Genomic DNA, 22,882 nt, shown 5'->3' on the forward strand with positions numbered 1-22,882 from the left:
ATTGAGATATTCCTTGGCCCCTCCTATGCTGTGGTTGGTGCTTTCAGAACTGTGCGTGCAGGGTCTAAATCTGATTTGCAGATCACTGCTTGTTTCCAGCATTTGCTTATTGCCAAGCATGCTTCAAATCAGGGAAGTGATAGAAACACTGTTGTTTCTTAGTGAAGGGGTGTGACTTTTAGTTTAGAGTGAGCAATCAGTATTTCTTCCTTTTGTGGAAGGAAACAACGCAATCCTCAGTTTCGTTTGCTAATCTCTCCTTTTTGTTTTTTGTGTGTGTTTGTCTAATACTTTCCTATCGCAGTTGCACCAGAGCCAGATGGAACTCCAGGAGGTGAGACTGTCGTATCGGCAGCTACAGCTAAAAGTGGAGGAACTCAGCGAGGAGAGAAGCCTCCAACATTTCAACTCGACCAGCACGTCCTTGCTGTCAGAGATTGAACAAAGCATGGAGGCTGAGGAGCTGGAGCAAGAGAGAGAACAGGTATCAAAACTCTGTGCTCCAATGGGCTGTAGGTACTATACAGATTAGAGGGTATAGTATAGCGAAAGTGAATTAACTCCCAAGAACTCTGCTAGGCACATTTTTTTACATTGAATATTCTCCAAATAAGACAATTGCTGCCAAATATTAGAGGTCCCAGCTTGACATTCTATGACATTTGATTTCAGTATGTTCTATTTGGCAGTATTTGATGGTTGGTATGCAGTAATTTAGCAACAATAGTTAATATGCTATATGACATTTGACATATTGGGTGGCTGGTTTACAATGGCATTTAGTATCTGACGGTGACATACAATAGAATTAAACAGTATTTGAAAGGGGACGGCTTATAAGGTTCCATATTTAAGGCTAGTGAAAATAACCAAGAGATGCTAACAAATCTTAAGCACTCAGATTTTATATTTTGAAGTAAAGTTTTGTATTTGAAATTTGATTAGTAAAACAGGGACTTTGACAGATGCTGAATATTGGCAGAGATATTGGTTTCAGTTTGATGTTTACAGCCTTCCACTTCAGAGGCTGGAGCTTTCTGGAGAGAAAGTCTGTTCTGTAAAGAGCTGCACAACCGACAATAAGTAATTAAGCTCCCTTGGTCACCACAAGCATTTCTGTGGCAGAAAAAGCTACACTTGATAAATTTTGACATTAAATATGATACATTTTTAAAGTGTTGTATTTACTTATTTATTTCAACTTGAAGCTGTCCATGTTCCTGGGGAACAAGGAGTGCCAATGCAAATTTTTTCAACAATTATTCAATTGCAGTCTGCACTAAAGTAAAAATAAATTAAAGAACTCTGAACTCTATGGTAAAATCAAATTTGTAGTAAGAACCTGAGTTTTGCTATGTGTATCAACTGTGCAAAATTATTTGTCTTGGTGCTTTTTACTGTTTTTAAACATTTTTTTTTTACTATTTAATGTAATTTTTTTCAGTGTTACTGACTGAGAACTACTAGGAACTATGTGGGAACTGGAAATCTTAGGTTGCTGTCTCTTAGATTTTAAGAGGCATTGTTCACATACCTTCAAATATACCTTTGTAACCATAAGGGCCAGAAACTTGTTTTTTAAAAAGAGGGAGAGACCCCTGAGGTTCTTAGAAAGCTGCCTATTACCTTCTGTGTCCTTTCTTGCACTGTGGTGCAAACAGCACCCTACTGGGGCTTTTTTGGGTTGGGAAAATGGCACAGAGGGCACAAGCTGAAGCCCCTTCCCCCTGTGCTGACGTCCTAATCTGAATTAGGGCCCCACATGCTTGGGAAATGAGTTCCCAGCAGCATATGGTTGATGGCAAGAGAGTTTGGTTTGGGAAACGCAGACCCGATTCTCAAAAAAACATCTAGTTTACACTTTAGTTGAAGAGTGCATGCTTGCTTACATATAGGGTCTTAGGATGAATCCAAGTCTTCTTCAGTTAAAAGACTTTCATACCAGAGCCAGAAGGCAACTTCATGTTCTTATGAGTCCTGCTGATGCAATGTCCACGTCTCCATTTTTGGAATGTTGAATCGTTTTTCTAAAAACAAGGCGCATTGAGATGACCACAGAGTAGCCTGGATTCTCTCTTTACAGCTGAGGCTCCAGCTCTGGGAAGCTTACTGCCAAGTCAGGTACTTGTGCACTCACCTCAGAGGGAACGATAGTGCAGATTCTGCAGTCTCAACAGACTCTTCCATGGATGAATCTTCAGAAACCTCATCAGCCAAAGACGTGCCAGCCGGCAGTCTACGCACCGCTCTCAGTGAACTGAAGCGACTGATACAAAGTGTTATAGATGGCACAGACTCCCCAGTAAGTTATATTTTGTGGCGCGCTTGCCAGATTTCCCATCTTCATTCCATCTTCATTACTAAAAATGACTTCTTGTCCACTGCTGTGACCATGCCTCCTCTCCTTTCCTTAACCCCCTGGTCAGCAACTAACTTTTTAGAGGGGCTGTATTGTCATATTTTGAAGTGAGAAGGAATTGTAGAGCCAACAGTTTTGATATTCATCCAAGCTGAGACTCATGCAAAGGGGCTCTCTATCTCCCATTTTCCCAATTTAATAGCAACAGAGGCCTTGGGAGAACTGTGTCCTTATTCATTTCAGCTGGTCACTCACCTTTTCCTGTGTTGTGACTTGGTCGGGGTGGTGAGGAGTTTAGGCACATAACATGGGAAGAGCTGTGGGTTCCTAGTGGCCCTGGGAAAGATGGAGTCCTTTGCCAAAGTCTCTGCTTGCATGAAAGCAAGTCCCTTACAGTGCAATCCTTTGCAGACCTGGCATCTGTTGGCTTAGACTGGAGTAACTATGAATAGGATTGTATCACTATGCACTTAATGTATGGAGTTAGGAGCAGAAAGAATGCCCCTGGGAGTCTGATTGAACCCTGGGATGTCAATTGACTATACTAACCAATCTTAAGCCCTTACACCGAGTTCCTGTCGTGCTTGAGATCAACTTCAAGGTTCTAGTGGTCTCCTTGAAAAGTTCTTCACCTCTCTGTTTTGTCTGCATCATCTCTCGCTCTCCTCATCACGCCTTATTTGGTAGAAGCTTACCTACTCTTGAACTTTTTTTATCCACTTCTCTCATGCTCACCTGTGTGCCTTCTGCCATGTCTTCTCTATGCTTTTATCCTTTTATGCATTTATCTGTTCCCTTTCTCACCACTGCAGCCTTGACCTATCCATTTAATATCAATGTTACCATCTCAACCTGTGCTTTATACAGAGCATAGCTTTCAGTATATGTTTCAGGGTAGAATTATCCAGATATTATTGTTGTTGTTGAGTTCATTTACAGCCTACCTTTCTCATTGAGACTCAAGGCAGATTACAAAATATGATAAAAACAATAAAAACAATTCAGTCAAACAGCAAAGATCTCTAAAGAGCAAATAATGCAGTGGGGCTAGGACTGAAGAACTGGAAAACAATACTAGCAAAAAGAAAAAGAGAACTGTCTAAGGCAGGAGTGGTGAACTAAGTTGTTATGAGGGCTGGATATGACATAAATGTCACTTGGTTGGGCTGGGCCATGCCTTGCCAGCCCAGATCGGGAGCGGGGTGGGGGTGGCTGCCTTGGCTGGCAAACACACAGCAAGCTCACCAGCCCAGATCAGGACTGGGGTAGGGGGTGGCTGCCTCGGCTGGCTCGTGGGTCGGATAAGAGCTCTCAAGGGGCCCAATCCGGCCCGCAGGCCATATATTTGATACCCCTGGTCTATGGCAGCAAAACAGTAAATGTAGGCAAGCAACAAAACTAACGCTTGATGTACCATACTGAAGAAAAGGTTATAAAGGCTGAAGATATTGAATTGCAATAAAAAGTGGGGGTGAAATGTACAATAAACATTGCAACATACTGTAATACTGTCTCTTATAGAAGCAACTTCCTGAGTTGACCCACTATACTATAGTTTTGATCCCTTTATAAGAATGCCATCCTGAACATTTGGGATTTGCACAGTCTATGACATGATCAAAACGAGGGGGGCTTTCTGGTAGCCTCAGGCTTCTGCATAATGTGGAAGCCACCACAGAGAATGCATGGAAATGGACAGTTGCCGGTTTCACGGGTTTGCAGGGTGGCATCTTCATAAGGCTTTGCTCAGATGAGCACAGCTATCGCAGTGGAACATAGCAGGAGAGGCAGTCCTGCAGCTGCATGGATTCAGTGTTGTAAGGGTTTTGTCGGTGATAGCTAGAATGTTGAATTTAACCTGATTGGTGGTAGTAGTAGTAGTAGAAGAGTTGGTTTTTCTATGCCGACTTTCTCTACCACTTAAGGGAGACTCAAACCGGCTTACAATCGCCTTCCTTTCCCCTCCCCGCCACAGACACCCTGTGAGGTAGGTGAGGCTGAGAGAGCTCTAACAGAGCTGTGACTTGCCCAAGGTCACCCAGCTGGCTTCATGTGTAGGAGCGGGGAAACAAATCCAGTTCACCATATTAGCCTCCGCTGCTCATGTGAAGGAGTGAGGAATCAAACCCGGTTCTCCAGATTAGAGTCCACCGCTCCAATCCACTGCTCTTAACCACTACACCACACAGGTAACCAATGGAGTGTCTGCAGAATGGGAGTAATACCGTATGCACATTCCACTTAGAACCCAATACAGGTCCCTTATCTGTACATGCCATATCCGGACTGATCCAAAAACCGGACCCTTCGAGCTGGCACGCAAGCAGATCCGTGCTGCCTGCTTTCAATGTTTCCTCTCACCTAAAAAAAGAAAAATACAGTGTACACTGCATTGTAGGTGGAGACTGAAAGCCTGCCATTGTTAGTTTTGTTGTTGTTTGTTGACAGGTCCCACACGGAAGACCACTGGTCCCCAACAGGGACCTTCTGCCCATAAGGAGTGATTTAAACCACTCCAAAGCACACGTCTATTAATCTCTACTTCTACCTCCCTAATTGCAAGTGCTGTGGCAGATTTCATTAGGAGGCCCAGGTGCCTCGTAGGATCCTACAAGACATTCTGGGCTTCCCAGTGAAGCCCACCAGGATGTGCTGTGGTCGCCGTAGTGATTGCAGCCCCTGAGCTGGGCCTTGAAGACATGGATGTCTCCTGAGGCCGAGGACGGCCTTCCCAAGACTGGGCTGAGGCACTGCAGTCGCTATGGCAACTGCAGTGTTCCAGCCTGGCTATCTCATGGGAAGGCCCTTCCTCACCTCTCTCTGAAGCTGGGATGCTGGCCACACTGACTGCAGCTTGAAAAGGCACAGGTGCAGTGAAGAAAAAGGAAGGAGGTGGTCTTGTGTTTGAAGGACAGGGCAGGTCCCCAATCCCCGTGTGAAGAATCTGGCAGAGAATGCCAGCAGCAGCAGCTCCTAAAGCATGTGGATTGCTGCAGAGGAAGCAAGTAGACTAGTTTTCCCCTGGTTAGTGAGAAAAAGAGAAAGATACAGGGATGTAGGGGCTGCCAGGCAGGCTATTAAGAAAGCGAACCACACAGTTGCCGCTTCCTGTGGCTTTTGTGAGAGTGCTGCTGTGTGTTGTGTTTATAAATAAATAGCAATATTGCTGTCTGTTTGAGTATTAAAATGAAAATAAAACAGTTCAGTGTTAAGTGGTATGAGATTCCTGCATTTTAAGTTGGGAAGGGGGAAAGTGGTGTGACATTACTTTGTAAGCCAGTCCTCGACAGAGTAAGCTGGAGGGTGAGGGATTCAAAACAGATAAAAGGAAGTATTTTTTCACACAACGCATAGTTTAATTGTGGAACTCCCTGCCCCAGGATGTGGTGATGGCTGCCAGCTTGGAGGGCTTTAAGAGGGGAGTGGACATATTCATGGAGGAGAGGGGTATTCATGGCTGTTAGTTAGAATGGATACTAGTCATGCTGCATACCTATTCTCTCTAGTATCAGAGGAGCATGCCTATTGTTTTGGGTGCGGTGGAGCGCAGGCAGGATGGTGCTGCTGCACTCGTCTTGTTACTGGCTTCCTAGAGGCACCTGGTTGGCCACTGTGTGAACAGACTGCTGGACTTGATGGGCCTTGGTCTGATCCAGCAGGGCCTTTCTTATGTTATTATGTTATGTTCTTAAGTCTGGAAGTAGGCTCCACTTAAGAAAACCTTTGAGAATCACAGTTTAGTCCTCCTTCTCCTCCTCTGAACTTAAGTCTAAATTCATACAACTGCATAATTCACATAAACCCTCTGCTAACTTTGTCCCTCCCTGCCACTGTTGAATTTTACATTGTACGTTCTTTGTGGCGTGCACCTGCCTCTTCTTGCTTACGTTACTCTCTGGTGTGCGGCATACTACAATGGATAATACTTCCTTAAAAGCATCCTATGCTACAATTTTTTTATAAGTGCAAAAACCGTGTTAATTTCATGTTCCCTCCACCCTGAGTGATGATAGCTGAACAAGTTTATTTCCCTTCTACTGCCAGAGTTCTCGTAGAAGTGACGATGATGCCTTAGAAGATCAGATCAAGCAGACAAGTGAGGACTCAAGAGCCCTGAGGGAGCTAATGGAAGGTGAGCGGGGGAAACTGAGGCAGAGCCTGGAAGAGCTGCAGCAACTCCACAGCCAGGTAAGCACTGTCCTATGTGGGATGGTTTTGACGCATTTGAATAGACTTGTATGGATTTTATTTAATTAATTTATATAATATGTCCCCCAGAGAACTTTAAGATCTTTAAATACTAATTTGCTGGTGGTCCCCGGCCCAAAGAGTGTCCGACTGGCCTGGGCCAGGGCTTTCTCGGCCTTGGCTAGGGTTGCCAGCTCCAGGTAGGGAAATACCTGTAGATTTTTGGGGCGGAGCCTGAGGAGGGCGGGGTTTGGGGAGGGGAGGGACTTCAATGCCATAGAGTGCAATTGCCAAAGCAGCCATTTTCTCCAGGGAAACTAATCTCAATCGGCTGGAGATCAGTCGTAATAGCAGGAACTCTCCAGCTAGTACCTGGAGGTTGGCAACCCTAGCCCTGGCCCCTGCCTGGTGGAATCTTCTCTCTAGTGAGACCAGGGCCCTGTGGGACCTCATGGAGTTCCACAGGGTCTGTAGGACAGAGCTATTCCACCAGGCTTACGGTTGAGGCCAGCTATGGTTTTCTTCATCAGTGCTGGCCTCCCTACCCTACTCCACCCTTCCTGAGTGTTTTATGTTATCTGTAGGTTCTGTCCTTTATTTGACCCACCAGCAGGCCCAGCTGTGGCCTTATGTCGCAGTTAAATGCACCGTTGGAATTATGTGATTTTAAAGATTTTATAGAGCTGGTTTTATAATCCATTGTTTTAATTATGTTTATGATGTTTTATGGTATATTGTATATTTATATGACTGTGAGCTGCCCTGAGCCCGGCTTTTGCCAGGGAGGGAGGGCTATAAGTTTGACAAGTAAAAAATAAATAAATAATCATTTATGTCCCCCATTAACTCCTCAGACTCAAGATGGCTAACAAGCACAGATTTTTAAAAAATGCATGTAATTTAAAAACACAGAATTAAGGACATTCAAAATTTAAAAATAACACAGGCAGATCTGCCAAAACATACACTGTCTGCACATCTGCCCTTTGACTGGCCAGGTTCCCCCCTCTCCTACCGTAATGGCCAAGTGCTATCAATGGGATAAAGCCAGAAGACTGAGAGAGAGAGGCAGGGAAACATAAATGCTACACTCCTGCTCCTGAATTTTCTCAGAATTGTTCTCCTGTGCTGTTCCCTTCCCCCCGTGTTCAGAGGAACTGACTGTTCTCCATGTGTGGGAGGGTTTTTCCCCCATTGAGTTTAGTGTTCTTAAAAACTGGTTTTCTACCTGTTCCCTTCTCTGCCTTCCAGCCCTCCTACCATCTTCATTTCTCTTGGATTCTTTTATATGGCCTATTTTGATAACGAGTCTTTTAAGGGACAAAGAGTAATGAATATAGTTGAGCTGCTGTTCACTGCTATGAGGCTTCAAGAAGGGGTAGAGGGTTTTTTTAAGAAAGAGAAAAAAGAACAAAAGATTATCTGCAAAAAAATAGCATGCTTGGTCCTTGGATATGTATGACAACATTGGATTTCTCCTGTGAACAATGTAGTGTATTTTTAAAAAGACTTCTAGGGTCCTCTGCATTCTGTTATCCTAACACAGCTTCCAGATAGCTGTAGGGACTACAAACTTGAAACTGGAGACTCAAAATGTATGGAAGTCACAAGCTGATTCTTACAATTTATGGGAATGGCTTAAAGCTGTTTAGCAGCAATATTTTTGGGGCTTTTGTTTGTTTTTGCATTCTAGCATGTGATCTTTAGAAATTCAAGGTTTTAAATTGCAAGGACTGGCTTTTTATTTAGACAGAACAAGCAGGATTTAATCATTTCTCCGCTGCCTCCAAATGCCATTACTGTGAGTGTGATGTGGTGACCCCCTAGCCCTTGCTAGGAGAGCCAGCGTGGTGTAGTGGTTAAGAGTGGAGGTTTGAAGTGGTGGACTCTGATTTGGAGAACCGGGTTTGATTCCCCACTCCTCCACATGAGCAGCGGAGGCTAATCTGGTGAACTGGATTTGTTTCCCCACTCCTACACACGAAGCCAGCTGGTTGACTTTGGACTAGTCACAGTTCTCTCAGCTCCATCTACCTCACAGGGTTTTTGCTGTGGGGAGGCGAAGGGAAGGTAATTGTAAGCCAGTTTGATTCTTCCTTAAGTGGTAGAGAAAGTCGGCATATAAAAACCAGCTCTTCTTCTCCTCCTCCTCCTCCTCTTCGATCTTTTCTTTGTGGTACTTTCAGGGCAGACAACCTTGAAGTAGTGTCAACCCCAGATCTTTCGCTAATTTTCTTTTGGTTCTTGCCAGGTAACACTACTGAGCGTAGAAATGACTTCCCTTAAAGAGGAAAGGGACAGACTCCGAGGGACTGTTGATGATAAAGACACAAGCGAACAACTCTTGAAGGCCATCAGGGATCGGGATGAAGCAATTGCCAAGTAAGCAGCATTGTTCATGTTTGGGTAGAACCCCAGTGACGCTCAAGGCAGTGGCCAGAAATGGTATTGCAAGCAAATAAAGCCAACATGGGGTGGGTTTAAGGTTGACAACGGTGGTTTGGGGGGGGGCGGAGCCTGAGGTGGGCAGGGTTTGGAGAGGGGAGGGACTTCAATGCCATAGAGTCCAATTGCCAAAGTGGCCATTTTCTCTAGGTGAACTGATCTCTATCGGCTGGAGATCAGTTGTAATAGAAGGAGATCTCCAGCTAGTACCTGCAGGTTGGCAACCCTAGGTGGGGTAGAGCAGGGCCATTGTAGAACAACAGAAGCCTAAATACATGCACTGTATTTTAAACTGCTAAAGTATAATAAAAGCAAACCTGATTTTGACACATTTAAAAACACAAGTATCTAGTGCAGGGGTGCCAAGCATAAAGCCCACGGGCTGCATCTGGCCTGCAAGCCAGCCGAGGCAGCCCCCCCCCCCACTCTTGATATGGCCCGGCCCAGCCAAGTGACATTTATGGCATATCCGGCCCTCGTGACAATTGAGTTTGACACCCCTGATCTAGTGCTTGTTGTTCATCCCATTGTCTTTGAATTCCTTGGCCAGAATACTGGAAGCTTGGAGTATGTTTATTTCTTCCTGTGAAGTTGCGACATATACTGTATGCTTTTTGATGTTGGTATTTTTACTTGTGGGGTTTGTTTTTGAGGAAAAGTGAAACTTCAGAGCGGGACCTGACACATTACTGAGGGGATCAAACCCCAATATCCCCTTCCCACTACAGTCCTGCAAACGGTTATTCTTCCCTCTTCTTTTTTGCATGTCCCTTTCTGGTGGCTTTTAGAGTTGGGTCTTATGGATGGTCTGAATAAACAGCAACCCTCGCATCATGCTTTGGAATATTTAAAGCATAGCTAATGGCCCAGGTAGATGCAACAGGGCAGCCTGCATGTGCTTATTAGCATGTCTGCCCAATTGGGATGGGAGGGAGGGTCTTTTTCACGCAAAAGGAGCAAAAAGATGAGAAGAGTGATACACCCCCCTGCTTCCACCCATCTTCCTTTTCTGTTCTTATCTGCTCTTTCTCTCAACCTGACTCATTTCTGGTATTGGAACTGGGCTGGGAGAATAACGCTCAAAGCTATGGGATCCAGCGAGGTAAGGAGAGGTGGGATAGAGTGCAGAGTTTAGCTCATCTGTGCATTCCTTGACTTGTATATAAAAATAGACCTCCCCCACTCTTTTCTTTATATCTGAACGAGGCAGACAAGCTACCCTGTGGCGTTTAGTTTGGCCCTAAGAGTAAGGTTACTTACTTAATTCATTACACAGGAGTCCAGTAGTATTTTAAAGACTAGCAAAATGTATTTCAGCACATAAAAGTTAATGAGCCAGAGCTCACTTCCTCAGATACATGCATCTGTTGTGCCACTGTACTTAGGGTTGCCCACCTCCAGGTGGTGGCTAGAGATCTCCCGCTATTACAACTGATCTCCAGGCCTCTTTTGCAATTGGAGCAGTTCCCCTGGAGAAAATGACCACTTCGGCAATTGGGCTCTATGGCATTGAAGTCACTCCCCTCTACAAACCATGCCCTCTTCAGACTCCACCCCCAAAATATCCAGGTATTTCCCAACACAGAGCTGGCAACCCTAACTGAACTCTTGTGTAATTTTTCTGCCACAGACTAAGATGGCTGCTCCTCTGGAATTATTACTGTGGAATTCATTGCAGTGATGGGATTTGAACTTGGAAGTCCTGATTCACAGTTAATTCCGTTAGCCACTATGCTGCTACTCAGTAGGATACCCTAAATCTGTAATATTTAAAAATGACAAATGCATCCCATAATCTTAGTCAGGTCTTCACTACACTTACTGCTTTGTTTCTTTTTATTACAATACACAAGGCTGCAGCAGAATCTTTGTTAGGGGAAACTGCACAACAGCTCAATCTTGTTATTTTCAAGGACTTGGTCATCATATCTCAAGGGGCACTTTTGGGCACGCAAGGAAGAATACCAATCTCCTTTAAAGTCCCACCACAGCAGTGCCATCTGTTGGCAGAAGGAGGAAACTGGCTGGCTGCTGATTTTTGATGCAAAAGCCAGCTTCTGACATTTTAGTATGTGTGTGGGTTACTGGTTCTCCTGTATCTATGGAAACCAGCTGCCTTTCTGGGGATGTTTGAATCCCAATGTTTAATATTCATTCAGTGGTAGGGATTTTTACAGTGCAGGAACATTTGGCGGCCTTTGCTCCAGCAGCTTTGCAGACAAATAAACAGGCATCTTGTGGCACTTCAAAGAACAACAAAATTTTATTCCGCCGTAAGCTTCCGGTGGACTTGTTCTGCCCACTGCTTCAGAGGCAGCGAGTGAATATTCATTATGCAGGCATTTTTGATAGGATGATGAGAATGACCAGTGGTGCATACCCACCCACACAGCTAGCTCATAGATGTTCTGTCAAATTCTGGGTGTCTGCTAGGAAACACAACCCAGAGTATGTAGAGCAGAGACAAGCTTTGATTTCATTGGCTCCCACTGAGTTCTGTGATAAAAGGGCTGCAGTAACAGTTTTGACAGGGGAGCAAAATCTGTCCCTCTCCCACGCTGGTGGATAAATTTAACCTCGATCCCATTGATGTCTCTGGGCCACAACCTTTGCTTTTTCCAGCATAAAGGAGTGGCTGTCATTGAACCACATGGAGAAAAATATAGAGCGCTGTATTTGGGAACAACATTGCTTCAGCCTCCATCAACAGAGTCACTTTGAGTGGGCTGTTTGGGCCCACCCCAGAAGTACACACTATACAGTATACTCTAGTTAGCAGCCAAAACTCAGTTGTAGGATGTACAGTTGTGCTATGCATAAGACCCAGGTTCTGTCCATGATTTCTCCAGTTAAAAGGATCTTGGGTCTGGACTGGGGTGGACCCTGCATGACAGCAAATTCCAGTCAGTACAGATACTACGAGATCAGATTGACCAACGGTCTATCTCAGTATGGCAGCCTGTTATTCCTCTCTGCCCATCAAATGATGAGCATTGAGCATCGCTCAATGTTAATAATCATAGCTAAGTTTTTATCTGAGTTCCAGAAACTGACATTATGTTGTGGTGATTGATTGCATAGTTTATCCAGAACAGGGGCCTCCAGCAGATAGATTGCACGATACTGGTAGCTTGCTGGCTGTTGAAGAGTAAGTTTGTGCAGCCCCTGGAAGACCCAGGGGAAAAAATCGTGGGAGAGAGTGCTCTTATGAGACTCAAAGACTCAGGAAGGCTCAATCAACAGACCTGATAGTGTCTCTGTGTTTGTGTGTATAATAGCTTAGGATGAGTAGTTCTCATTAAAGAAAAGGTTGGTGACCCGTGGTCTGCAGAAAGGAAGCAGAGGGATAGGGCATGCATAGCTTGTTCATAAGGAGCATATTTCAATTACCCTTCATTATACAGGGGGAAAACTTTGGGACAGGGCAAAGTGCATGTCAGGGGTCTCCACAGGTCAAGTATATAATTGTCTAAGCCAGCCCAAATGTAAAGCATAGGCCACATAAGCTAGATGACATCATTCCGTTCTGCACTATCCAGAATAATGTCATCCCCTGGGATGATTTTACTTATCTCAGACCTTCTAAATGCATCCAGTTTTTTACTTAGCTCCTTTATTATTTACTCTGTTTCTCCAATGTTCCCCTGTACCCTTCGATAGTGAGGAGAAGGTCTTTTAATTGTGAAGTTGGGACAGGCCCAGCTCCATCTTTTGGATTGTCTGACTTTGAGCAGTCGAATTTAGGAGAGTGCCGTATTTGTTGTCCTACATTGGCTATGTCCCTCATGCTGCCTCTCAGTGGAGGAGAGCGGGAAAGAGACAGAGGGTCCCAGAATTCTCTGCCACATGGCAAAGGACTTTGGAGTGCCTGTTCACTTGAGGCTGGATTTAGGGTTGCCAACTCTAGGGAAATTCCTGGAGATTTGGGGATGGAGTAGGGATGCCAGCCTCCAAGTAGGACCTGGGGATCCCCTGGAATTACAGCTCATCTCCAGACTACAGTGATGTGTTCCCCTGGAGAAAACTAATGCTTTGGAGTGTGGACTCTATGGCATTATACTCCTCTGAAGTCCCTGTTCTTCCCAGGCTCCATCCCCAAATCTCCAAGTGTTTTCCAACCTGGATCGGCAACCCTATCCCCCCATCCCCCGCTGGTGGCCAAAGGGGACCCAGCAACCCTAGGGTGGAGCCTGGGGAGAGACTTCAGCAGGGTACAATGCCATAGATTCCATGCTTCAAAGCAGCCATTTTCTCCAGGGGAGTCTGGAAATCAGCTGTAATTCTGGGCCCCACCTGTAGGATGACAACTCTAGCTGGGCCTTGTGAGCTTGCTGTCTTGGATGTGGCTGGCCTTGCACTTGATTCCTGTTGGTAAAATTCTCCAGATAGGGTTGCCAGGTCCCTCTTCGCCACGGGCAGGAGGGGCGGAGCCTGAGGAGGGCAGGGTTTGGGGAGGGACTTCAATGTCATAGAGTCCAATGGCCAAAGCAGCCATTTTCTCCAGGTGAACTGATCTCTATCAGCTGGAGATCAGTTGTAATAGCAGGAGCTCTCCAGCTAGTACCTGGAAGTTGGCAAAGCCCTATGTGTGGTTGAAGTGAACAAGATATGGAAAGTATAGTTTTGCAACAGAAATTTTCATTCAGAACTCTTGCTTTATAAGCGTGTGACTAACTTTGATTTCACTGTCGGTTGAGCTGGTTCTCAAATCGAACGTTGTTCCTTGAGCTACTTCTGTATTTGTGTTCTCTGAGACAGTCTCTGCTCTGCTTTGCAGGAAGAATGCTGTCGAAATGGAACTAGCCAAGTGCAAGATTGATATGATGTCTTTGAATAGTCAGCTCCTGGATGCCATCCAACAGAAACTTAATCTTTCTCAGCAGCTTGAGGCGTGGCAGGTAAGAGAAGGCTAAGCCCCCGCACCTATTCATCAGCCAGAACAGCTCCCACTGCCTTGGTTCAACACCAAAAAGGAGCATCCCTCATAAAGCCTAGCCTCCTTGGAAACACTTTTGAGTGTCTTTTAGACAGAGTTAAGTAAAAACAAAAACAGGTAAAAACAACAACAATGGTATAAAGCAGGGTTTCTTAAACATTTTTCCACTCATGACCCTTTTTCGCCAGAGAAATTTTTATGCGAGCCCAGGTATATAAAATAGGTATACAAATTAAACATTTACAGATAATAAATAATAAAAAATTAATTTTAAAACAATTATGTGGTATACATATAACCTTTTACCGTTGCCAAATTTTTCGCAACCCCCACATTCAGCTACACATCCCCATGTGGGGTCACAACCCACAGTTTAGGAAGCTTTGGTATAAAGCACTTGAAAAATTGTTACAAAATTGAGCCAAATCAATGGGATCCAAGAGAATGGTCCTAACTTAATGAGCAAAATTAAGCGTAAATAATCCCCCCAAATTATATAAAAACAGAACTTCCTGTGTTCTCAAGGCAATGCATATTATTAAAGACTTCAAAACCAGACGATCTTAAGAATTATAGCCCAATAAACATAAAAATTGAATCATAACCTACTTCAAACAGTGCCATAGCGATATAAATTACAATTGGCTCCACTGGTCTGACTACAATCGAGAGATCGTTGCCATTTACAGAAGGAGATCTACACACTTTTGTCCCCAGCATGTTGTGTGTGTTTTTTGTGGGATATGTGAATATGAATAATGTACCGGTAGTATGCATTGTAGAAAACGGCCATGTTTCATTTGAATGATGGGCTCTAGAAAATGTGGCTATTTTAGTTTGAATGATCTGGTGGGCCTGGGTTAAATCTGAGACGGCTGGAAGATCTCCGTTAGACATTCCACCACCCCCTGCCCCCGGAACCCAGAGTTCCTAACAATCACACTGTTGGGAAAAGAGGACTGGGCTGTTTATGATGGGCATAAGCTGTGTTTGAAGGAGACAAAGCTGATGGTGATTCTCATGTTGCCTAGTACAGAGCACATACATTGAAGCTGGAGCCTGCTTTTCTCATGCAAGCAAGGTGCTTGATTTCTCGACACTTGATGGCTGGCAGCTCAGTGTGTGAAAGGACTCCACTGGTGAAAAAGACTTACGTTTGAGATGACTGCAGGCGATTCAAATATTTGATCTGTGGTGGCAGATTTGAGACAGCCTATTCACACATGCAAGTCTACCACGAGATGATTGATTTCTCAAGTGGTTAACATGTATGTGTAAACCAGGCCTTATTTCCTCCCCACTTCCCACCCTTCACGCATAAACCCAGTAGAAACCTCCCCTCCTCCCCTTGACCTTTTTTCTCCTGTTTTCAACTTCTCTGTATTCTCCTTTTCTCTCTTCTCTCCTGTGCTTACAGTTTGCTTCCTCAGGGCTTTTTACTATATGGCTCCTTTGGTTTCTGATCTAGTGGCCTTTCTCAGTTCCCGTAACAACAGCTTTAGTCGTACACCCCTCCTGCCTTTAAGGTGAGCTCCCACCCTTCTGTCATGCCCACCTCATCCTGTCCCCATCCCATCCCAGTTCAGTGTCGCTTCATCATCTAATGGAAGGAATGAAAGCATCTACGGACTCCCACGTGTTCTCTTCTGTTGGTTTTCTATCATTTCTCTCGCCATCTTTCACAGTCATGCCACATTTTAACAAGGACCTTTTTGAATTTGGTGGTCTGTCTCCTTGCGCCTCTTTTTTTATTTAAGCATGCTTTTTTCTCTGATGTACTTACTTGTAATATTATTATTAATATGAAGGTGAGTTGGATCCTTGCTCAGCAAGAATTTAAAGGATTGTTCAGTAAACTAATATGTTAGCATTTTTATTTTTCCTCCAAAATTTTAAGATGGCTAGATGAACGCGGGCTCTAAGAGGAGGAAGATCGAGTTTGGCTCTCATCAGAGCCGCAGAGGACTCCTTCGGGAGTGCCAAAATTTGCCTGGCAATATAATTTTGAATAGCTTCCAGACTAGACATAATAGGTTCCTTACATCCCCACACTTCAATACCATATAGTAAGTGGGGGACAGCTTTACTTAGAAATAATTTTAAAACTTGATCAATTAACCCCCCTTTGCTATAGTAAAATCTCAGAATAGCTCCCACAATCCTTAAAGCTGAGGATTTGATGGTTACCAAATGTGAATTCCAATTTAAGGTCTCACCAAAAGTGACTCCTAAGTATTTAAATGTACTGCACTGATTTATTACTTACTTGTAATAGTATGTTACAGCATTTTAGAACTGAATCTCTGAGCCAATAGCTGTGTGGTGGAGCACAAGCTTTGCATAGTAGTCCCTGGCAACTTTAGTTAAAAGGATCTTGAGGACCTGTGATGGGGAAAACAAATTCTAGAGAGCCGCTAACTGAATAGACTGCATCATTGAATATTCCCTGTCATTAAAAGCTAGGGTATTCACAGTGCAGCCCTATGGAGAGTTCTGCCTTGAGCAGGTTGTCTGGAGAGGGAGCATAGGCACTTTCTAAATGAATAAACAGTTACTCTAATGCCATTGATTTCAATGAGCTTAGATTTTAGTAGATCTGCATAGGACTGCTTTTTCAGTGTGAAATTAAGGATGTCACTAGAACTTAGAGCAAGGACATTCCTGGTTTCAGTGAACCTGCATAACATAAACAGGGAGGCTCCACACTCTCTTTCAGTAAGGGAAACTTCCCTTTCCACAACTACTCTGTGTCCTGGTTGGATGGCTGGAAGCATTTACAGTGAACTCTGTGGAGTGCAATGTGGCTGCATTGTTGGGGTGTGAATGGCTTTCGCCTGCAGCATGGAGCTGGTCTCCACGATTTTTATTGAATTGGTGGATTAAGAACATATGTGGGTTGGAGTTTGTGCAGTGTTATCCAAGACTGGATCTTGCTATGCTTATGGGTACTCGTTGCTGAATCATACAGTACCCACTAGATCAGTACCAGTAAACAAAGTTCTGGCTGGTTATTGTGAATCAAAATATGAAAATCATCTCTCTGCTCCTCTTCCTATAAACAGCTCCTTATGTCAATAGTTCCCATTTGAAAGTTTTATCTCCCAGCAAACTGGGTCTTCTGCATTCCTCATGGTAGTTGCATTGTTTTTAAAACACTTTAGAACAGAATCAACCTTCTCAGAACGTACTTAAACTACATTAAATGCCCGCATGGTGAGGATTCGCTCATTTCATTTGAAGACTTGGGCTGAAGTCCACAAAAGCTTATGCTGGAATAAAAATGTATTCATTTTTACTGAATGATATCAAAAGCAGCTTCTGCCAAGAGCTAGCAACAGCTTTAAGAGACAGGCGATGGCAAGCTTATAACCCATTACAGATATTAGGTGAACCCTCTCTAGGGTCAATTCCCTGGTTGTATCAGTTTAGAGATGATGCTAGTGTTGTGTTAAGAGTGGACGTGAGTCTCATTGGTATTCATTTGCATTTGATGGTACTCCTGGCAACCAAGCATTTGCTGATATAATCCACATAAGAGCTTGAAAATCCTTGTTTTTCTTCATTGGCTTCACCAACAGTCTAGTTAATATTCACTGTTTTTTACACTGGACTCCTTTTGTATTGAAATTATTCCTTATGCCAAGTTCACGCCAAGCACCTAGGCCTGTTTCACTAGGCTAATCTCAGTTTGACATTAAATGATCTGTACATACTGAAATGTATGTATAATGTTACTGGAACATCCATTGTTATGAAAGACACAGAGTGAAGGCCCTGCCTGTCCTGAGAGCCACCTGCATCCACACTGAGAGTCAGTGAGATTTTTTGAACTAGGACTGATGAATCCTGTTCAAATTGCCACTTAGCTACAAGCCTCACCTCACTGAGTGACTATGGGTCACTTACATACTGTTAAGCTACCATACCTTACAGGGTTGTTGTGAGAAGAAACTGGAGGAGGAGAAAACTATAGATGCTGCCCTGAGTTCCTTAGAGAAGAAGGGCAGGATGAATATGTGATGGATATTGCACATGTGCAATATCTCTCAAAGCTAGGGTTGGCAGGTCCCTCTTTGCCATCATTGGGAAGTTTTGGGGGCAGAGCCTGAGGAGGGTGTGGTTTGGGAAGGGGGGGGGACTTCAATGCCATAGAGCCCAATGGCCAAAGTGGCCATTTTCTGCAGGTGAACTGATCTCTATTGGCTGGAAATCAGTTGTAATCGTGGGAGATCTCCAGCTATTACCTGGAGGTTAGCAACTCTACTCAGAGCTCTCTGTATACAGAGAGTTTCTGTCAGTGGATATTGGGCTACCCACTGTTGTACAGATGGATTTGCCCCTCCCCCTGCAGCACTGTGAATGGGCAACCACTGGTTTGTCTGGATTACTTTTTCCCATATAAGTCAGATATTGGGTTGGACATTTCAATGGATGGAAGGGAGGGTTGCTTTTACCAATTCTGCCCTCCCATGGCAGACCTTCAACTCCTCACTGATGTTCCTGGGGTTCCACTGTCCCCCAAGAGCAGCATTTGGGGGGCATTTTAGGCTGCAATGGGAGAGGGGAGGCTGAGAAGTCCTATTCCACTGTCGTAAATCCCTTCCACCAGCAGAGACTTTGCATGGGATACAACTCGGTGCTGATGCTGCAGCTGATCTGGAGATACAGCTGCAGCCTAGGTAGAATGGGCATGCACCTGGATCCTTGGATGCATCTGTTGATGAACGGAAGTACTTTTTAAACTGCATAGGAGGACCCTTGTGCAGAAAGACTGAACCTAGCTACAGTCATTCATGCCCTAGTAACCTCCAGAGTGGATTGTTGCAACATGCTTTATATGGGGCTGCCTTTGAAAAGTGTTGAGAAGCACCTAGTTCAAAATACAGCTGATAGATTATTAACTAGAGCTCATCAAATGGAGTATCCCAACTACATTGACTGCATTTCTGTTAGGCAATAATTCTGTTGCCTAATTGCCTAACGGGGAAGGCACTGGCAAACCACCCCGTAAACAAAGTCTGCCTAGTAAACGTTGGGATGTGACATCACCCCATGGGTCAGGAATGACCCGGTGCTTGCACATGGGACCTTTACCTTTTTAATTGCCTAATAATCGTGTTGTTGGTGTTTAAAGCCCTAAACAGTTGTCTTGAAGGTCATCCCCTTCCATAGTAATCTACCCAACTCCTCCAGTCAACATCTGGAGTCCTTCTGTACAACCCTTTGCTCTCTGTAGGGATGCCAGCCTCCAGGTGGGACCTGGGGATCCCCTGGAATCATAGCCCATTTCCAGACTACAGAGAACAGTTCCCCTGGAGAGAGAAAAGGCTGTTTTAGAGGGTGGACATTGTGGCATTGTACCCCACTGAGGTCCCTGTCCTCCCCAGGCTCCATCCTCAAATTTCCAGGAGTTTTCCCACCTGGATCTGGCCACCCTACACTCCCATCCCCTGGCCGGTTGGTGTGGGGACCTGACGCAGTCCTAGCTGTCTGAATGGTGGTGAGCTGGGATGTTTGACAGCCTAGCCTTCTGGGAGTAAATCTGTTTGTCTTTTCTTGCTGCTTGTTTTCTGGCAGCCATTGAAGATCTGGGTATTTAAGAACCTGGATGATTTAGCGTAGGGTTTTTTTTGGGTCTTTTTGTCCTTTCTCTAAGGCATGGTATCTGTTGGATGTACTTGACCTGCTTTTTTTTCTTGTTAATTTTAATTAGTATATGATTGCATATTTAAAAACCACTTTGGAATTATTAATTAAAAGTGAGGCATGTATATTTTAATTAAAGGAAAACGTTTGGAGACAACTGTTGAGAGCGGGGCCGATCCTGTTCTTGGAAATCCCTCCCTTCACTTCCATGTCTGGAGTAGGACCAGGGTTTATTCCCTTCTATCTCAGATAACAGCCTATTTACAAAGCTGCTTTGGGTACCTGCTTGGGAGAAAGGCTTGGGTATAAATGAAGTAAATACATTCCGTCTAGGTTAAAAATGCTGCAGAAGAGATAACCCCTCCCTATTCTTTCCAGTATAGCATTTCTCACAGTATTCTCACAGATGTTTACTTTGGATTAATCTGTAGGTGTCTCTGCTACTTCTCTGTTTAACTCTTTAAATAGTCTTTGGCAAAGCAAAACTACTCTTTGTTTCTACTGCTTCTGAGCTTCACATCTAATAATGTAAATCAGGAACTAGTAATGTGAATTAATCTAACAGAGCCTCGCCCTTCTACAGATACACACAGACTCTAGGGTTTGCTTATTTAAAATATTAATATGGTATTGTCTCTTCTCTTCTGCAGAATATCTTAATTTCCTATATTTATGCATATGAGCTGCTCCATCCTTCATCCCAATGTAATTACTGGGCACTTAATTTTCTGGGTCTTTTCTTCCCCTATAGATTTAAGTAACTAACCTCCTTGCCCCTTTCCAACATATGCAACCCCCCCAAGTCTCTTGCTTTTATTTTTTTCCCTGCCTCTCTAATGCTGTTTCCATGGCACCAGCCTCCACTAGAGTTGCCAGCTCTGGGTTGGGAAATATCTGGAGATTTTTGGGGTGGAGCCCGAGGAAGGTTGGGGTTTGGAGAGGAATATAATACCATAGAGTCCACCTTCCAAAGCGGCCGTTTTCTCCAGGTGAACTGTTCTCTGTCGCCTGGAGATCAATTGTAATAGCAGGAGATCTCCAGCCACCACCTGGAGGTTTGGCAATTCAAAAAAATACAGCTATTATGGCTATCAAAATTGAAAACACACACACACACACACACACACACACACACACACATATATATATATATATATATATATCACTACTCGTGAGTAAAATAGGGTGTTGGCTTACTACTCGTGAGTAAACCAGGGTGTTGACAATACAGATTTTTTGTATCTTTTGTTACTTGTGAGTAAAATAGGATGTTGACTTACTACTCGTGAGTAAAATAGGATGTTGACAATAAGTTTTTTTTGTATCTTATGTATTGTAACAAAAACTTTTCTTTAATATCTATTGTATTTCAACATAAATAATAATTGCTGCTACATCAGTCAATTATATTATACACTCAACTTGTGTTTTTGAATTTTCATACACAGTCTGTGTTTCTAACATACAATGGATTCAACAATAAGTTCATATATGGTAGGTGGTGAAAATGGCCACTTTGGCAACTGGACTCTATGGCATTGAAGTCCCTCCCCTCCCCAAACCCCGCCCTCCTCAGGCTCTGCCCCCAACACCTCCCGCTGGTGGCAAAGAGGGACCTGGCAATCCTACACCTACTGGCTGTTAGTGGTGTGGCTGGCATTGGCCAGAGCCGGTATCTTTTCCGTTGAGTCTCCCACTCTGTGGAATAGACTTCCCAAAGAGGCAGGGGATGCCCCCTCGTTGGAGATCTTTAGGAGGTGCAGCAAGTCCTGTTTGTTTGCTAAGGCTTTTGATGGGCTATGAACAGCAGGCATCCTTTAGGGGGGGAAGGGTGTTATGTGGGGTTTACTTTATTTTGGTTTTAACTTCTTGTAATGTTTTAGTTGTTACTGTAAGACTCCTTGAGCCAAAGGAAAACTGGGGGGGGAGGTAATCATATTTAAATAAATAAAGAAGACCCTGATGAAACAGTATAAGAACCAGTCTGATTCAGCATTCTGTTTCTAGACAGCTGCTTCCAGAAAGCCCACATGCAGGGCCTGAAGGCAACAGCTCTCCTTTTTGTCTTTTCGTACCTGGTATCCAGAGGTATACTGCCTCCGTACATGGAAGTTCTGTTCAACTACCAGTGTGGTGTAGTGGTTAGAGTATCATCTGGGAGACCCAGGTTCGGACACCCTCTCTGCCATGGAAGCTTGCTGGGTGACCTTGGGACAGTCATACCTACCTCACAGGGTTGCTGTAAGGATAAAACTTTTTTGTACCGCCAAGTCACAGCTGATTTATGCTGACCCTATAGGGCTTTCGAGGCAAGAGACATTTGGCGGTGGTTTGCCATTGCCTGCCTCTGCCTCATGACTCTGGTGTTCCTTGGAGGTTGCCCATCCAAACACTAACCAGGGCCGACCCTACATAGCTTGAGATCTGGCGAGATCAGGCTAGCTTGGGCCATCCAGGTCAGGGCTGATAAAAGCTGCTGTCTGTATCACTGTACCTTCTTATTTTACCCCCCCCCCCCATAAAGTACTTCTCACTGCACCCCTGCAGTTAAGTCATGACTAAAGCACTCCCTCTCTGCCCCTCCTATTAATGGCTTTCCTTCTTCCTGCCACAGGATGATATGCAGAGGGTCATTGACCAGCAGCTGATGGACAAACATCCAAAGGAATGGAGCCAACCCACTTACTCCTTCTCCAGTGGTCCTGGAGCAAAGCGGCGCAGCAGACCCTCTCCCTTGCTGAGGCCTGAGCAGCAAGGGACCGAGCCCGTCGGGGCAGAAGGGAGTCGCCTCTTTTCTTTTTTCAAGAAAAATTAGTTGGAACAGAGCAAGCACTTTCCAGTTATCCTCTTTTTTGTTTTTTGTTTTTTTAACTTTTTGGGGTGGGAGGTGAGATGAAGGAAGCTGGGGAGGGTAAGTGAGCCCAGCTTGTGATGGATGGTCCCAAATTCTGATCAAAGAAGAAAACCGCCAAAGGGCAAAGGAGTTAACCCTTGAACTCTGCACTATTTGCAACCCAACGTGGTCTGAACTCAATGTTTACATATGTCATAGTAAAATTGCAGATCTCTAGTGTGATAGCAATTGAAAGGACCTTTTTTTCCTATACCTTAAGCAACATGAAAAAGAAAACGCAAAACCTTCAGGGTCTATTGTTTCTGCTGTGAGTATTCCAGGTGTCTTAAAGTCATTTCTCTTCTCCCAGAGGGATCACTTTAAAGGAGCCAGCTCCAGATGTTTGCTAGGAAGGAAGGGGAACATGGCTGTAAAAGGTGGTGCTGATAGAAAGACTTCTTACCAACTGAGAGTC

The 22,882-nt window shown here is 44.3% G+C and overlaps 1 protein-coding gene across 3 annotated transcripts in view; it reads left to right on the forward strand.

The window, feature by feature from the left end:
* BICDL1 (BICD family like cargo adaptor 1) overlaps positions 1-22,415 on the forward strand; it is a 75,975-nt gene extending 53,560 nt beyond the window's left edge. Inside the window, exons 5-11 of one of the 3 annotated variants that reach the window (XR_008933742.1) lie at positions 305-484; positions 2,084-2,302; positions 6,404-6,547; positions 8,799-8,929; positions 13,770-13,890; positions 15,346-15,454; positions 22,189-22,269. Coding sequence is in view for 2 of the 3 variants with exons in the window: in XM_056859562.1 (XP_056715540.1) it covers positions 305-484; positions 2,084-2,302; positions 6,404-6,547; positions 8,799-8,929; positions 13,770-13,890; positions 22,189-22,389 (996 nt within the window). In the remaining variant the exon portion in view is untranslated. Of the gene's footprint in view, positions 1-304; positions 485-2,083; positions 2,303-6,403; positions 6,548-8,798; positions 8,930-13,769; positions 13,891-15,345; positions 15,455-22,188 lie in introns of all 3 variants that reach the window. The other 2 variants (XM_056859562.1, XM_056859564.1) reach the window with 2 other exon arrangements.
* Positions 22,416-22,882: the final 467 nt, after the last annotated feature.

Source organism: Euleptes europaea, chromosome 13 (genome assembly GCF_029931775.1).
Source record: "Euleptes europaea isolate rEulEur1 chromosome 13, rEulEur1.hap1, whole genome shotgun sequence".
In the NCBI taxonomy this organism is placed as follows: domain Eukaryota; kingdom Metazoa; phylum Chordata; class Lepidosauria; order Squamata; family Sphaerodactylidae; genus Euleptes; species Euleptes europaea.